The sequence below is a fragment of the Cottoperca gobio genome, chromosome 20 (genome assembly GCF_900634415.1).
Source record: "Cottoperca gobio chromosome 20, fCotGob3.1, whole genome shotgun sequence".
Taxonomy (NCBI): Eukaryota; Metazoa; Chordata; class Actinopteri; order Perciformes; family Bovichtidae; genus Cottoperca; species Cottoperca gobio.
In genome coordinates this window covers 11,333,504-11,352,436 of record NC_041374.1, presented here as the reverse complement: position 1 = coordinate 11,352,436, position 18,933 = coordinate 11,333,504, and the positions used below count along the sequence as shown (strand labels likewise).

General features: G+C 39.5%; 1 protein-coding gene across 2 annotated transcripts in view; it reads left to right on the top strand.

The window, feature by feature from the left end:
* Positions 1-18,933, top strand: part of ctnnd2a (catenin (cadherin-associated protein), delta 2a) — a 227,030-nt gene that overhangs the window by 86,421 nt on the left and 121,676 nt on the right. For both annotated transcript variants that reach the window (XM_029457760.1, XM_029457761.1), the window contains 2 exons: positions 16,657-16,691; positions 18,215-18,319. In XM_029457760.1, the coding sequence (XP_029313620.1) occupies positions 16,657-16,691; positions 18,215-18,319 (140 nt within the window). The remainder of the gene's footprint in view (positions 1-16,656; positions 16,692-18,214; positions 18,320-18,933) is intronic.

Here is an 18,933-nt window from a genome sequence, read left to right as displayed (position 1 = left end):
TACAGCAAATATATATGACTTCACTGTGTCGTATAAAACCAACATAGAAACAGGAAGAAAACAAAAAACATTTAGCTGGAGAGGAGGCACTTGGATCACATGTGTTGGTTAAAGGGAATGAAGGGAACAAGACTGTAGGGAACAAGACTGAAGGGAACAAGACTGAAGGGAACAAGACTGAAGGGAACACGACTGTAGGGAACAAGACTGAAGGGAACAAGACTGAAGGGAACAAGACTAAGTGAACAAGACTGTAGGGAACACGACTGTAAGGGAACAAGACTGAAGGGAACAAGACTGAAGGGAACAAGACTGTAGGGAACAAGACTGAAGGGAACAAGACTGTATGGAACAAGACTGAAGGGAACAAGACTGAAGGGAACAAGACTGAAGGGAACAAGACTGTATGGAACAAGACTGAAGGGAACAAGACTGAAGGGAACAAGACTGTATGGAACAAGACTGAAGGGAACACGACTGTAGGGAACAAGACTGAAGGGAACAAGACTGTAGGGAACAAGACTGAAGGGAACAAGACTGTAGGGAACAAGACTGAAGGGAACAAGACTGTATGGAACAAGACTAAGGGAACACGACTGTAGGGAACAAGACTGAAGGGAACAAGACTGAAGGGAACAAGACTGAAGGGAACAAGACTGAAGGGAACACGACTGTATGGAACAATACTGTCGGGAAAAAGACTGAAGGGAACAAGACTGTATGGAACAATACGTGAGAGTTGGAATACTCCACAGACACATACAACTGTATTATGTATATATATTTATGCTTTTTTTATTTGCGTCTTCTCTGCTGATACAATATATCCTTTCCCCTAAATGTTATCTCTTTAAAAACTTTATCTTGTCCTCTTATGTCCTCAAAATAGTTGCTGGTAGAGGGCCTCAGAAAGCCGTGTGTGTGTGTGTGTGTGTGTGTGTGGGGGTGTGAGTGTGAGAGAGAGAGAAATAGAAACAGAGAAGAGACTAAGGAGGGCCAGGTAGAGAGAAAGAATATGAGTGAGTTTTCCCTCTTGAGGCTTCATACCCTAAGGCCAAAGGAATCACATGTGTTGGTTAAAGGGAATGAAGGGAACAAGACTGTAGGGAACAAGACTGAAGGGAACAAGACTGAAGGGAACAAGACTGAAGGGAACACGACTGTAGGGAACAAGACTGAAGGGAACAAGACTGAAGGGAACAAGACTAAAGGGAACAAGACTGTATGGAACAAGACTGAAGGGAACAAGACTGAAGGGAACAAGACTGTAGGGAACAAGACTGAAGGGAACAAGACTGTAGGGAACAAGACTGAAGGGAACAAGACTGAAGGGAACAAGACTGAAGGGAACAAGACTGTATGGAACAAGACTGAAGGGAACAAGACTGAAGGGAACAAGACTGTATGGAACAAGACTGAAGGGAACACGACTGTAGGGAACAAGACTGAAGGGAACAAGACTGTAGGGAACAAGACTGAAGGGAACAAGACTGTAGGGAACAAGACTGAAGGGAACAAGACTGTATGGAACAAGACTGAAGGGAACACGACTGTAGGGAACAAGACTGAAGGGAACAAGACTGAAGGGAACAAGACTGAAGGGAACAAGACTGAAGGGAACACGACTGTATGGAACAATACTGTCGGGAAAAAGACTGAAGGGAACAAGACTGTATGGAACAATACGTGAGAGTTGGAATACTCCACAGACACATACAACTGTATTATGTATATATATTTATGCTTTTTTTATTTGCGTCTTCTCTGCTGATACAATATATCCTTTCCCCTAAATGTTATCTCTTTAAAAACTTTATCTTGTCCTCTTATGTCCTCAAAATAGTTGCTGGTAGAGGGCCTCAGAAAGCCGTGTGTGTGTGTGTGTGTGTGTGTGGGTGTGAGTGTGAGAGAGAGAGAAATAGAAACAGAGAAGAGACTAAGAGGGCCAGGTAGAGAGAAAGAATATGAGTGAGTTTTCCCTCTTGAGGCTTCATACCCTAAGGCCAAAGGAATCAATGCCGGGAGCAGTTTGAGAAGAAGGTTTTATAGTGGAAGCTATGTAGATGATAGGTTGTGTGTGTGTTTGTGTGTGTGTGTTTCAGGGACAGATTGTTTGGATGTCTATCTGCGTGCACACATTTGTGCCTGGCGTCTGCACAAACCCAAGTTTGTCAGTTTATCTTTGTGAACCACACAAACACTTTGTCATTAATATATACCAAAAGTGTGAAGAGAACAAAAAATCGACAAAAAAGACAAAGCGTCTGTTTAGATTCCAAGCCTTTATCCTGCATCGTTAACTCTGGTGCCTACATGAATACTAAAGCTTTCAGCAGTTTGAAAGAAAACCGAAAGACAAATGATTGATTGGGTTAATTCGTTGAAACTGAAAGTAGTGCGTGCACTATACTGTGCTATGCTACACAAAGTATCATATTCCCACTAAGACTTCATAGAGGATTTAGATTAACACAATAAAGCTAGCAAGTTTATTTCCTGTGGGCCAATAGTTGGATGTGGGGGCAGAGTCCTCCCAAGAGCCATAACTGGATGCCGTAGTTACACTTTTCATTGTGACTTTTATCACCTGCTCTGGATGCATCCAAATCGATTTTTGTTTGCATTGTAACCCAATGAGTCAGTCGGTTTCCCGGGTGGTGAGAGTCACTCGACAATTTAAAACTGACATGATCTAGATGAATTCCTGTGGAGAGTCATAGTTTCAGGCTTCAACTTGTATATGAGCAATGCAAAGAGCAGCAGGGTAGGTGTGAAATCCCAACTGAATGTGCATTGTTCACATATTTACTATAAATGTATTTTATAATAACAATGGTCTTTTGAGTAGTGTAGACATGTGACATTTAACAACACATGTCTATGGTGCATGTTCTATGTGTTTAATTTAAGTCTATCTGTTGCGTCTTCCTGGTCTTGTCCCTTTTAGTTTTTCTCTAGTGCTTTGAGACTTGCTCATGACAAATGGCTTTATAAACTCGAAACCTGCGTGAAGCATTAACAGACTTCACATTGAAAAAGTGGTTTCATGATAACATACATAACAACTGTCATTTATTTAGAGAAACCAACCAAAGCCATCATGTTAAACATTGTATGTGTATATCTGAAATTACCTATTCTGGTCTTAATGTTTAATGTTTGCTTGTGTATTTTATATTATCTTATCTTACCCAGGTGAGATGAATCAAGATAAAACAAAGGGCAAAGAAAGTGACTGTAGTGTAAAATGATGCAGTCAGTGTTATGGAAGGAGATGCAGAGTTAAGTATTAAGTATTGCAGAAATGCATAATGGTGAAAGTAAAGTGGGTTTGATCACGTAAAAAGAAGGCATGTAGGCATCGTTTTTTAATGTGTTGTAAAAAATCAAGCTCAGAATAATAAGTGTACCCAGCATAATGCATCATAGAGACCAAATCAGAATATAGAACAGACATGGGGACTTACTCTTGGCATACCAACTAAAATATTACTTTACTCTTTTTTTTAAAAAACATGTCAGAAAGCGTCACACCTACATCGTGAAGGTGAATAACAGCATAATTCATACATTTATTATCCTCAGGTACCGCTGTCATTACCATATTCTTTCTTATTATTTTTCTTCCATTCTCTCAATATCAGCAATTTGCATAGATAAAAAAAATGTGTTTGTTAGGTAGATTTAGGAACCAAGCTGGAATTATTCTTGATTGAAATTGTATTATAGGTGCATTTATTAATTTACTGTCACCATGGAAGTGAGCTGAAGACTGAATATAAATATTCTCCCTGAACAAAACATTGCAATCAAAACAGTAAAACAACCAAACACTGATTTGCTGCAATCAATATACTGTAGGGCAAACTGCAGGCCTGTATTTACCAGTGTTTGCTTCTATTCTTTCATGCATGAAGAAAATATTCCTTTCTGCTCTCACATTTATTGGACATGATTGTAGAAATTAGGATGGATTTCTGGTTGAGGAATGAGCGTAAAATCAATGGAAGGTCATGCTTTCTGTCTGTGTGTGTGTGTGTGTGTGTGTGTGTGTGTGTGTGTGTGCACGTGTGTGTGTGTGTGTGCACGTGTGTTAAAATCAGATAAATGAAAATTAACCAACTGGAAATTACCAAGAGAAAACCAACACACACACTTTGCCCAGTCACTACTTGTTTGCACAAATCGTAACATCTTTTTTGTGCCTCTGTTTTTTCAAGATGTTAGCAAATGTTGACTTCTACACATTTGGCACCTATTGACACCAGCCTGCACAATGATACCAATCAACAACTGATTATAGCAGTAAAAAAAGATTGACTGTACAATCACTTTCAAGTTATCTTCACCCTGTTAGCCAGATGGCCTTTGTGTGTGTGTGTGCGTGTGCGTGTGTGTGTGAGTGTGTGTGTGTGTGTATCTTAGATGAATGCTGTTGAGTCATTGCAGACCAGCGATGGTGATATATTGTGATAGCCAGACCAGCTAGCTTCTCTCCTCCCAGTTAATTAAAATCTCAGCCCCAGGGCCTCACTGTCACCTCAAATCCATCACATAAATCAATCAAACATATATAGTAGATGCAAACGTTCACACGTACTATATGTATAATTCATGTAGGCTTTGGGAAAAGCCTTATTGTCTTACACGCTCACCTACACCATGTTATTGTGAAATGAATTAGACACATTATTCCATTTAAAGAGGTTGTACACTCCTGTAGCATTAATTAAAGTAAAGGAATGTGAAACAGATGAGTGATAGGTCCAGCAAGGCATTAGTATACAGTACATGACTACATTCATGTTTTCAGACACAACATGTCTGACTATGTGGGAATGGGTTGAATGAGAAATGTTCAAAGAAAATGATTAAATGCATCCCATGAGCTTGGTATTGTGAGGAGTACAATGGTTCTACTTACAGCCTCTTCAAATTCAAACAAACGGCATTTTGAGAAATAGCCAGAAGTGTAACGGTGTTAGCTTACAGAGTGCTAAGTGACCAGAAGAAACCTGAAGATCAAGCTTAGTACCAAACATGGATGCAAAGCTCAATCTTGCTCTGTAACAAGATTGGTGTCTGTTCCAATGCAAATAACTAGTCAAGAGGCAGAAATGAAGGAGCTTCTTGTAGATGTGTTTGTTCGTCCTGCTGTTTCAAGTTACACAGCATTAGTGTCATCAAACGCTTTCTTGGCTGACATGTGTTCCTGTTTCCTCTGCTGTAACATGTTAATTTGAGTCTTGTAATTTTCTCTGTATGCATGTTTTCTTCATAACTATCCTGCTCTTCAAGTGGTTTTTTCTTAATCAGGAATGTTGAGATTATGAACGTCATGTTGAGCCATTACGCTGATCGCACAGTGAAGCAGCGACAGTTCCTGTGTGGCGTTAGATCACAAGTGTGTGTATGTGAAGCCACACTAATGGTATAGACAGTGTAAGGAAATCACCTTTCCCCTCTTGCATGCTCACAAACATACTACACACACACACACACACACACACACACACACACACACACAAACACACAAATATAACCCTCCACTGGAGTGGAAGCTGCTGAGAGTGACTCGGTGACTCCCACTAAATCATTGGTTAGATTATCCTCCAGGGGTTGAGTGATTTAGACTGTCGACTGCTTCGGTCCCTAAAGCTCTGAGATGTCCTATCCACCCATGACATCACACTACTGCCCTTGAGTGCGAGTCTGTGTGTGTCTCTGTCATATATGTATGTGTCTGATGGGCTGAAAGAGATTACAATTTATTTCATAGACAAGATATAAACGGTGGGTTGATTTTGCTTCTTGTTTAAAATAAATTTGACTTGGTCACTCACATGTAAGCATGCATCAATGGATAGAGGTTAGCAAGAGGATGTGCCTCCTTCTACTCAGATGAAGGAACAGATAAGTGCCTATGTAAAGGTCAGGAGAAAATTGTGGAATTGCCAAAAGATAAAAGCTGTTTCACTGAAAGGTGAAAAAGTTCTGAAAGTGTTCCATCACTTCATGAAAATGAATGTCAAACAGTGGCAAAGCAATCCTTTTCTTTTGTAAAACAATACATACAATATACTGCATGATAGGAAAGAATGTAAACAACTAGTGTTAAGAATGCTCTGATGATTGACTGCACACTGTTCAGATCTCAGTTAGTGGCAGTGACACTTCTACGTGTACAATCAATCATCAGTGACTCCCACTGGGTGAGGCCAAACTGTTTCTGACTGTGAGCCAGCAACACCGTTGACAAATTATGATTGCTGTTCCAGCCAATTATTTTCACCTTTGGTTTCTGTAATCTGTGTTAATCCCATGCTGTTTGTCTAATAATTGCTTCAATCTGTAACTCAGTGGTGTATGAGCATAGTTATTGAGGTTCACATTATATAGAAATTTTGCATTTTCTCTTTCATCTGCTCATCTCCAGCTGAAAACATTTGAAAATGCATTTGCGTGCGTGTGTGTGTGTGCATTTAGTTGAGTTTTTGTGGGCCAGCAGTGTGCTGTCCTTTTGACTTTAATTTGCTGGTGTATTTAGCAGCCTGTGGTATTATTTTTCATATGTAAAGTGCTATTGTTATGCTAATTCTATGGCTACTTTGTCAAATGTGATTGTGGTTCAGTCAAGGAGGCCTTAATGGAGCCAACAGTGCATGTCTTTCAATTAATATTGCAGATGTGTTTCTTCAAATAGTTTTTAGTTTTAAATCCCTTTGTAAGTGTTGAAAAAGTGCAAACCATGTAGTACACAAATAAGACAATTCAAAATCTGCTTAACAAGGCAAGGTACGAGAGGCACGCCTATCTGTTCCTGGTGTATAGATGCTTAATGTTGCTTTATTTACTTCTGCTTAGAATGTTCTTTGTAACTCACTAAAAACTGCCTGTTATGCACATGCATGTAAGACATACATGCTCAGTGTTTCTCCTTATAGGACTCCTGGGTCTCTAAACGCGGTATAATATAACAAAAAGTACAAACTCCACAAACCAGCTTTTGCATATAGTACTCAATGTATCAACGGTAAACCGAAGGTTTAAATACTCAGCTTTAATAATGATGCAAAGCAAATATCATTATTAATAGCAATAATATGTCAGAATGAAATGTCTATATCTGTAGCTCAATAAGTTGCCAATAAAACTTTTATTATATTGTTCCTAAAATAAACTTTTATTCTAACATTTCATAATGTGCGCAGTGGAGCTTTTAATCCCTAGTTCAATGACATGTCATAACAGTCTCGCTGCAGTGAGCCTTTTTAGATTAGATAGAGTATAAATATTAGACAGACCCTGTCTGTGTAGAGTACAATAATACCGGGCAAACCCAGTGTCAGGCCACATGTCCCTGGTGAATTATGCATGGAGGTATTCTGTCATTATCTGTGCCAGTGCAAAACGGTGATATCCCACCTATCATAATAACTATAATAGCTTGGTGATTTAGACATACACAGCAGATGTTCCTGAGCTGAAATAGTGCAACCAGCAGGTGCTGCAAAGTGTGGATAGCCACATTTTTTAAACATGTACACACGCACACACACACACACACACACACACACACACACACACACACACACAGTACACACAAGTAGTAAGCAAGTAGTTTAATTTTGTTGCACAAAACTGTGTTGGACAATGACAATACATTTCCTTGAACTTAAACTATATGAATGTGTGTTTAAGCCACACCCTCATCCCTTTTCCACGCACACAGCAACCACTCATAAATATGCACACTCTTTCTTTACACATTACGTCCCTGCTTTCTCCCTCTTCCTCACACACACACACACACACACACACACAGACACACGCACACACACACACGCACACACTTAAGACACATGCATACGCCTCCCTGCACAGTCAAATATTGCAGAGTAATTGTGTGCCTGTGCGTACGCCATCTAACGGGGCTTTCCAAAAATATTTCTGTCACTGGAATATGATTCCATGTGATTGTATTTCTAAAAAAATGTTTGTGCTGCTTTTTTATTACTTTTTCCTACAGACATAAATAAACGTTTTGTGTGTGTGTGTGTGTGTGTGTGTGTGCGTTTGTATGTGCAGCCTAGTCTGCAGTTAAAGATTGTAGGCTAAACGTCTGCATAAGAATAAGTAGGACTTGAAAGGAGCGGGAGAGGGAGAGGAGAAAAGTTTGAAATATCTCTATTGGACTTGTTAATACCATGGTACATTGTTTTCTTGTTTTTTTTAGGAATAGGGGTTTTTGTTGCAGCTGTCAGTAGTCGAGCATTAGAAGTCATTTCAGTGAACACTTTGACACGACAATTCTCTTCCAGCCTGACTGTTGAACTGTCACTCAGCTGTCATATCCACAAAAGTTTGTCCTCAGCCTTGTTGCGAGCACAATAGACTTCTTTCTGAAAAGAGTATTAGAAAGCTCACATATGTACACACACACACACACACACACACACACACACACACACACACACAGACTATATAAATATATATATATATATATATATAGTGATAATAGACATACTTGCATTCACATAAACAAAAACACTTGCTTTTCAGCCTCAATGTTTTGATGTATTTTTGTGCAGATTTCATTATTTTTATTCTCATTGTCATTTTGCCCGCTCCAAACACAAAGGCGATTTCAATTATCTCTAACTCTCTCAGACACACACACACACACACACACACACACACACACACACACACACACACACACACACACACACACACACACACACTCCCCACCCCCACATCCTTTGCAGAGAATAAAAGCTCCCTCCTCTGCCTTGATTGACAGATTACCGCTATGGTGTTGCACTGTCATGCTGACGATGATAAAGTACAAAACTGTTGTTATGACAACCAGCAGTGGGTAGATAAGTGTCCATGCATCAGACAGATCTACAAAAAAGATTGAGTGGTTCCAAAAGCAGCTCCACGCCTAAAAAAATGAATTGACACAATTTTGCATAACACTAGCTTACATTTTTCTCCCTGGAAAGAATCTATGTCAAGAAGCTATGTCACATGGAAGTTCATACATTTCTCAGAACATCAGTGTTCTGGTTCTGTGCTGCACAATACGTCTGCTATTTGACTTCAGACTACATTTAGTCTAGTTCTTAAAACACTCTCATTGTAAGCATTCAACAGGTCAGTGGATGTGTGAATGCTCAACAAAGGAAACTGTGGCGAGCCTGCTGGTACCCTTTCAATCAAGATTGTGACGTTCGTGTTCAAAATTGTGGAATTAATGGTATATTCTTAGTTTAAATGCATTATAAATAACAGTCCAACTAAACAAAACACATATGGTTGTATACACACACATACTAAGACACTATTAACTGTCCTTCCAGTCCACAGTGGAGTTAAAGTTGATGCCAGCTCGTCTCTGTGTGACTGACACGTAGGTGAGTTGTGATGGCCACTGTTGGTGGGATGTTTATCCAAGTGGTCTTTACAGGCTCATTGGTCTGTAGGAGATTTTATATGTGGCTGTTGGATGCAGGATGTTGTAAATCCTTGATCTTTTGTTGGGGGTTAAAGCTGGTCTTGTAGTTTGAAGGTTGAACTGGGACTCTTCCCGACATCAGCATTTTGGTTTCAAAGATTTTTGTGAAAACTGATTTTATTATTGGTGACAATCATTAATCCATCCTTAAAAAAAAAGAAATGATGATACTCAATATTCTCATTTATCGCAGGTTGACTCTGCAAACAACTTGATTGACAGCTAATTTCAATGCTGACAAACTGTACAAATGAATATTTATTTAACATGTAGATGCTGCGGACACGGTACTAAGTATCACAATTTTGGCATCCCATAATTAAATTATCATAATCGACGTAGAAAATGGGTGTTATTTATAATTTGCTTCGAGGAGATGCATTGTGAACAATATTTTGTCCCTAAAATCAATGAATAATTGTGATAAATAATTGTGATCTCAACATTACAAAAATAAACACGGCACAATTCTCCAGAGCTTACCATAAGCCTCAATGCTGGATACAGATCTTATACTTAAAATTGAAATGACTGTGAAGCATCGACTGGTTTCAACTGCTCATCTAATTTGTAGTTACTTAGCAGAACCCTTATTAGTGAAATACTTCCAGTAGGGTCACAAGCTGAGTGTTCACAAGCAGCAAGAAAAGAATCTTAAGTAGTCAAGGTAGTGATGGGCAAATTGTGTCAAATCATTTTTTAGGCGTTGAGCTGCTTTTGGAACCACTCAATCTTTTCTGTAGATCTGTCTGTTGTACGGACGCTTATCTACCCACTGGTGGTTGTCATAACAACAGTTTTGTACTTTATCATCGTCAGCATGACAGTGCGACACCATAACGGTAATCTGTCAATCAAGGCAGAGGAGGGAGCTTTTATTCTCTGCAAAGGGTGTGTGTGTGTGTGTGTGTGTGTGTGTGTGTGTGTGTGTGTGTGTGTGTGTGTGTGTGTGTGTGTGTGTGTGTGTGTGTGTGTGTGTGTGTGTGTGTGTGTGTGTGTGTGTTAGAGAGATTTGAAATAGCCCTTTTGTTGGGAGTGGGCGAAATTACAACGTGAAATAATGAAATCAACACATTTAATAATAATAATAGTACAGCTGCAAGTACTAAAATATTACAATTCTAACATTTTAAAAACAAGGAAAAAGAGGAAAGCAGAAGATGTACACACGACTAGTGAATGACTTGAATGAATGATGCCGTTATTAGAGAGACCTGGTAAACAGACGAGATGACTGTGACCTGAGAAGCAGTGAATTAAATCAACAGTAGGCTGAATTCTGTTCTTCAAATTAAAGTTAGAAGTTACGAAAGCCCCGTGCTTTAGAGTATGTTGATGAAGGTTCTGTGCAAATACTCGCTTGCTCCCTGGGGAGGCTTCTCATGGAGAAAGGAGGAAGATGTGCTGGAGTGAGAAGCTTTATTCTGGGTCCAGTAATGATGATTAAGTCGGCCGGAAGAGATCTTCTGGTTTCACCTATTGAACCTATTGATTTTTTCTCCTATTGTTCCGGATCACATCGTCAGAGTAGCAAAGAGCATCTCAGAATGAAGCTGTTGTACCGCTGACGTGTCTCGATGCTTCTCAGGTAACAGTCTTCTCGTCTGTTTACCAGGTCTCTCATACAACCCTCACAACTGATAACTGCATCATTCATTCAAGTCATAACTAACCATAGTACTTAGTACTTGTGGCTGTGGTACCAGTAATACATGTGTGTGTATCTAAAAGTGAAACTAGAACACGCTAATATAAGTTATCTCGCTGAACAAATAATTCATGTGTAAATTGTGCACAATAATAATTCATAATTCCCCCTTTAAATCTTAAAACTATCTGAGCCCACACATTCCTACCCTGATATGTTGGCTAGTCTTTCAGCCCATGTACATCTCCCAAATGCTTTGAATGTCCTTGAGATGTCTCTCTGTATGTTATGTCTACTGTCAGTCACGAAGCGTGTGTATAAATACCTGCTTTGTGTCAGAGAATGCAGGTTTTAATAACTTTCATGATTCGTCTAAATGCAACTGGGGAAAATTGCAAAGTTTGGCAAAAACAAAACACTTCTGTTCTTCCCCTCCTCGTGCCATCTTTCTCTATCTGAAAAGCCGTATGTTTAAAGAGAGAGAAAGGGGGAGATGCAATCATTGAACCTAATTCCAAGCTAATTAGTAGGTTTATAGCCTAATGAAAAAGGTCTATTAAATAGACTGGACTGCTTTGTAATGACCAACTTCCCCTTGTTTGGCTTGAATGGTTCTCTTATCATTCAGGTTTATTTCAGCCCTGATGAACAGCAGTCCCTCTGACAACGGACATTTTACAAAGGTTGGAAAACAGGGTGGAGCAGTCAGGAGGGGGATTACTACCATGTCTATATCCCTCCATTCAGCTTGTTGAGCTCTCCTCGAACAAGACGCTGAATCCCTCCCAGCTGTGCTGTAGCTGACCCAGCCCGCTCTCATTCCCTGGTCGTGAAATGGACGTGGTCCGTGTGAATTAAAAACTCGACGTTGACTTAAATTAAGTTACGAACGTAAGTTTGCTTATGTATCATTCTTAACTTACGTCACAACGTACCTCACTTATGTACGAGTTGGTAATGAGATCGGGTTGACCTGTTTAAGTTCCTTGTTCTTGTTGCTCATATTAACAGCCAACCAAACCTTGCTATCTGCAGGATTTGTACATCATCTTCTTAAATCGGAATTAATTCAATATTGTTAATCAGCAACTCCGTGTTCGTGAATTGGGCAGTCTCTGTGTTGCTTTTCCTTTTCATTCATCTAAGTGTCTCTGGGTCGGATCAAGAGTTGTACAATTGTGAAATACACTCTGCATGGTGTTACTAGTGTGTGTGTTGTATTAAATGACATTTGCTGTTGCAAGCCCATTGTCACTTTGTCAAAATATTAATTTTTAATTTTTACCTATCTTATACTTGCTAATATTGGAAATTATATTTAAACGACATCCCTTGTTCTACAATAAAAACACGGATATTAAATATAGATTTGTGCACGTAAAGATAGCTAGTGTTCAGAAAGCCAGGATGTATTAAGGGCACATTCTTGCTGAGGCATTGGTAAATGTCTGATGGGGAACTATGGCCTGTTAGGCTCCTGCTTTAGCGCTGGCTTTAACTGCCCACCAAGCCTGCCATTTATTCCTCTACAACTCAACAGGATAGCAATTATCAAAGACCTTCAAACTTCAAAGTTTGTCTGAATGCGACACTTTGTGTGTACTGTATGGTTGCTTTTTTATCAGTGTGTATGTATTTACATGTTTGTGCGTATGTGTGTGTACGTACCAGTAACCATTACTGTACGATTTGCTTTGTGCAGGATTTGAAACTTAAGCTTAGCCTTACCTGCAGATTGTGCGCTTGTGCGTATTCTTGTGTTATAGGAGAGCAAACTGTGGAGCGTACATACACTTTCACACTGACAGCCTTATCAGGATGGGCAAGTGTTCTTAAGTGCTATTATCTGTGAAGCGAGGCAGCTGGAGGATTTGAGCAGAACCTTGTGTGGAAGTGTGAAACACTTGCAGAAAAATGCTCTCCAAGCTGAGGACTAATGACTCCTGTTGCTGCTGGGAATCCTCTCTGCATAGCTTCACTTCTAACTTAAACACATAAACAACATGTTTACCTGGTTTTAATTGGTGTTCTAAAATTCTTAAACTTAGAAATACCTATGCACAGATTGAAACTAGGGGAACAAATATATATTTTTCTCCTATATGTTTGTGAATGCTAAGTAGACTGTGTGGGTATGTGTGCATGTGGACTTCCTGGAGAACAGTAGAGGACGCTGTCTGTTGATTTAAGCTGTGTGGCAATTGAAAGTGGAGTAGGGAATTTGAAATGTCTCTTTAATACAGGCTCACTGTTAAAAAAGTGACAGTGCCTCGCCAGTGTGGTGGCATTGCAGGCGAGAGTGCAATGTTGTGGAATAATGTTGGGCTTATTAAATCTATTGCTCCTGTCTATCAGCTCGGAGTGTCTCATGCAAAGTTTTCTTTCACTTTCTTTCTCTCTGTAATAAAGTAAACTTTAACACAGTGACACAATTGTTAACTTACTGTATTTCTTGCAGGTACATGAAAGTCGTCCACGACCTTGTTATCATTCTACTTAACTGGTGTGTGTGTGTGTGTGTGTGTGTGTGTGTGTGTGTGTGTGTGTGTGTGTGTGTGTGTGTGTGTGTGTGTGTGTGTGTGTGTGTGTGTGTGTGTGTGTGTGTGTGTGTAATGCCAGTATTACCTAAGCTTTACATCACTTTCTCTGCATCATCCACATTTATACTGCAAAGCAATCACTCCACTTATAATTAGGGTTGCGTTTCAAGAAGCAGTTCCAAGAACACCAAAGATCTTGGATATGTTAAGAATGCTTTTGGATTTCACTTAACAACACTGACAGCAAAGTTTACTGCCCTCTCGTCCGCATGGCTGGACAACGTATACATCATCAGATGTGTATACTATTTAACATTAATGAGTTGGTGCTTGCAAGTCTGGCAAAAGACATTAGTCCATCTGACATGATGAAGTATGTTCTGCAGCTTGGTATACAAATTCAGCCTAGTCATGGCAGTACTGTCGCAGAATCAGCTCTTTGCAGCATCTAAAATGGAAAATGACACTTGAAGATTAAGCTTGAAGATAAAGGAGGTTTTTGCTTTTGACATATTTTGGTTCCTTTTCTTACTCCAATAACAAGAATCAGAGGCGTAGTTCGATACAAGCTGGAATCAAAAAGTAAAGGACAGTGCAGTGCCAACCCGTATCTATAATAGTGAAACTCTGCTCGGCCCATGGCGTGGAATTTGCCATCCCACAGCAGAAAAGCACAAGTCAGCCATACGAACACCTCTTTTTGTCGAGCAAAGATTTGCTAAGCATAATCCTAATTAATATTCTGACAGTCAAACAAATTCACAAAGGGACGCTACACAGTGCAGCCACTCTTGTGTTGTATTCACCACAGAAAAGCAACTGGATTAATTTCCTTATTTTATTTCTCTCTGCTGGTCCGAGCATTTGATCCGACGACCTTTTGGTCACAACGCTGCGTTTCCATCTTTCAGGCTGTTGCTGCCCCAACAATGCCAGTGTCTCTTTATCCTAGTAAGCTGCACACTCATAAAGCCTTTACATTTCTTTCCTATTGACCCTTACATCAGTAAAAAGTTATTTCCAGCTGGAGAGTAATTGTTAAGTAAATTTCTATTTAAATGTGCCTTCATCACAAACAGGAGCACACATTCAAATGAGGACATTTGGCCGTTGAGCTGTTAACTTTATTATGCAGACTCTACAGTGACTTATTTCCACAAAGCATTTCGTTTTGATTGCATCATTTTGGTTCCAAAAATCACTGAAATAAAAGGAAACATGCCGAGTGCTAATGAAGTGATACAACTTAGAGTACGTGGATGGGCATTTCAAAACCATTAAAAGAGTTATAGTATTGTAAGAAAGTTAAAATACTATGTATAACGTATGTTATGCTGCTTAATTCAAGTGGATTTACACATTGAACATTTAACTGGCTCTATATTGTCAGTTCACAGAGAGAAAACACAACCAACAAACATGTTCTTTCTTCGTTGACAGCCTTATAGTTCAATACTAATAGTTTCTGTAACTGTATTGGTGAATCATAAATGAAACATAAAACATTGAGCCTTGTTTACTCTGCAGGCTGTGTCATGGTGTCAACACGTTTACAGCCGTGTCTGCAGTGTAGCTCAGAATGTACACCTGAAATGAGACGTCAGCTGCTCGTAAGGGCCACTGAAGCGTCCATCCATTCAGTCCACACCAAGTCTGACCTCTGGTGCAGCTGACGCGCTTCAGAGCCGGCTGTCATGTCAGCAGCACAGAGCCTGAGGTCCTACAAGGACAGCAAACTGTCTAACATGCTGACTGAAATTATTGAACAAAACATATCTTTTAAATAAGATTTAAGTACAAAAATGTACAGATATATACAAAATGTCCACATAGCTATGATTTTCTTTTCCTTAACAAGCTCTCTCACTTGCCAGTCTTCATGGTGGAGCGTGAACCGCTGCATGCATCACAAGACTGCTGATGCTCCAGACTTACCGTGTTTAAAATCTATAATATATATATATATATATATATATATATAATATAATAATGCCCATGTCTGGAAGACCATCACCATCTCAGCCAACCCGACACATAGACAGATAAACACATGTAAATATATTCACTCACTCTCATACACCTCAACAAACTTATACACACATGAAGGCACACGAGCACTTTAGACACACATTGTACAATGACACCGAAGGCTCACACGCACACAGACGTGCAGATAGAAAGGCGGATATGTGGAATATCAACAAGTCTAAATGGCACAAACTCAGACACAAGCCAACTTGTCCAGACAGCCAGTCTAATGGTGTAGATGAAGTCAGATGAAAGAGTCTATATGTATCAGTTAGTCTGTCTGTGTCTGCTGCATTGATCACACAGCAGGCAGCTCAATACTCTCTTTCTGCCGCTCAGTTTCCTTCTACTTCCTCTTTGTCTTTTTCTCTTTCTTCACCCCCCTCAATCACAGACCAATTGACAGTCATCAAGAGAAGTCCTGTTTGCGGGTCCATGTGCGTGAATGTGTGTGTGTCCTTGCGCATGTGTGTATGTGCCTACAACACTTTCCATTTGAGAATGAAAGGACTCTGAATGCACATGAGCTCATTCTGTAAAATGATAGTTTTGTAAAGAATTGGCCTCTGCTTATCTACAACGGAAATGACTGAGTGACTTATTTTTGTTGTTGTTTCTTTCATACTTCAACAGAATATAACATAAGAGAAATGTTGGCAGTTTCTTTCAGTGCAGTAGATATTTTACACATAATAAAATACAGACATTCAACATTGTGAATGTCTCATTTTGGAATGACTACATTCAAAGGAACTTTTTAGAAATATATTTATTACTTTTCCTTATATGTTGTAAAGCACTTTCGACGCTCTATTGTAATATGCATTTGAATAAAAATGCTGCTGGTATTCTGCAACTATCTTGTATGTCATGTTGTCTTTTTTCTTCTTATTATTATTAACTACATCCTTCATTTGCAGTTCAACAGATGAGCAGTTTCGCTGGAACACTCAAGGTAAAGTTCACTATGAATGTTTGTACACACACACACACACCCACACACACACACACACACTCACACACTCACACACACACACACTGCTTAGACATGCATGCAAAGATATGGTTGCAAGACCGGACTCCTCAAACCTTTTCACTGCTGTTTTTTAAAATGTTTTTTTTTTTTTAAACCTAAAAACCTTGACTGAGACTGAAATTGATAAAATATCTAGGGTTTTGTATTTGCTACACATCTTGAGCTCAGTGTTAGATTTATTGTCCCGACACCAGGAAGGCCTGTTCAGCCTCGTGTCTGATTGACACACTGGAAAGATTGTGTGTCAAGGAGCACCTACTCACTTAAAGATGATTGCAAACACACAGCGACATAATAATCACACTCTTAAATACGTATCAGATGTGTCGAAGTGCGGCCAGACCAAGGAGACTGTTGGCCATGACGGTCAGTGTTAATCTGCATACGTGAAGACTGCACAAGCATACACTCTTTGTTATAGATGCACCGATCGAAAACGGGCCGGTTGTCACCGGTCATTCAGTCTCATATATCTGATTCTTTTCCGGTCACACAGCCACACACAGAGCGCATGCACGTCGAGCAGACAGAGGCACACACACACACACACACACACACACACACACACACACACACACACACACACACACACACACACACAAATAAATCATGTCGTTGATGTGAAAGCTCTTCCGCGGGAGTGAAGAAGACATAAAGTTCACAATTTTTAACACCTGCAAGTCCAAAATAAGCCGTATAGGATCAACAAGAAAGTCCTGTCCTGGTGCAGTTTTGAGATAAAAGCCTAACTTATTTAATAGTCAATGTTATATTATGAACATACAAATCAATTTAAATGTTTCTTGAAAGGAAATTTACAAAAATGTTTGTGTATGTTGTCAATTATGGTTCTTAAAAAAAGAGGGACAGTCAGAATCTGCAAAACAATGAATTGGCAGGTAATAATAATAATAATAATAATAATAATAATAATAATAATAAATGTTATTTATAGGCACACTTTTTCATTTGAGTAAACAAAACTCAAAGTGCTACAGAGTAAAAACGATGAGCAAAATATACATAAACAAAACAAAAAAACATTTGACAGACAAGACAACACTTTAAAATGGTTAAAGTCGAGCAAAATGCGCTGTTAAAAAGATGCGGTTTTAGGCCTGTTTTAAAAGCATCCACAGTCTGTGGCGTCCTCAGATGTTCAGGGAGAGCATTCCACAGTCTGGGAGCGGCAGAGCAGAAGGCACGATCTCCCATGGTTTTGAGCTTGGTCCTGGGGGGGAGGAGGAGGTTAGCCTTTACAGAACGGAGGTTTCTTGTGGAGGTTTGTGGGGTCAGCAGTTCTCTGAGATAGGATGGAGCATTTCAGTGAATGCACTGATGGGTGTAAAGGGAGATTTTATAATCAATCCTGAGTGAGACCGGGACAGGTCAGTTCTCACTCACATGCTGTTTACATCCTCGTCCTCTCTTCTCTTCCACAGCTGATGGACACAAAGATATCGAGGACGAGTTGACCACTGGGCTGGAGTTGGTGGATTCCTGCATTCGCTCCCTACAGGAATCAGGAATACTTGACGGTGGAGAACGTAAGAACGTATCAGCATGATTGTGTGTGTGTGTGTGTGTGTGTGTGTGTGTGCGTGTGTGTGTGTGTGTTTAGAGAGGGCAAGCGGGATACAGACATAATAATATAGTGTCTACTTAGATTAGATTTCTAATTATTTCAATCTATTTTGCGCTATTGACGTGACTTCCTGACCACAGAAGAGCTGCTACCCAAACAAAACACAATTTCTAGCTAAGAAAGTAAAGGTACAAACCACATTTTATTTGAGTTTCAAAGTTTTATGTTTATTCACATTTGTTCTTGAAGGATTTCATTCTGAGATTGGAAATGAGTTATTTACTTTGTTAACACATGATAGATCAAAATCAAGGTCTGCTCAACTCCAGCAAGAACTTGAGCGAGGATAAACAGTACCGCTACAAAAGGAGTATGAATCTCATTTTAAATGGTCATGCATGGTGACTCCTTAAAAGAGTGACTGTGGGGGAACGGATATCCAGGCAATCTTAATACAAACTACACTTGTGGCTGATTTTAATACTGAAAGATTGTGTATTGTTTCATTATTATTTTTGTTTTCCCTAAAGGAAATGAGAAAATATATTCTTATTAGTCCCTTAGGCTGTGAAATAT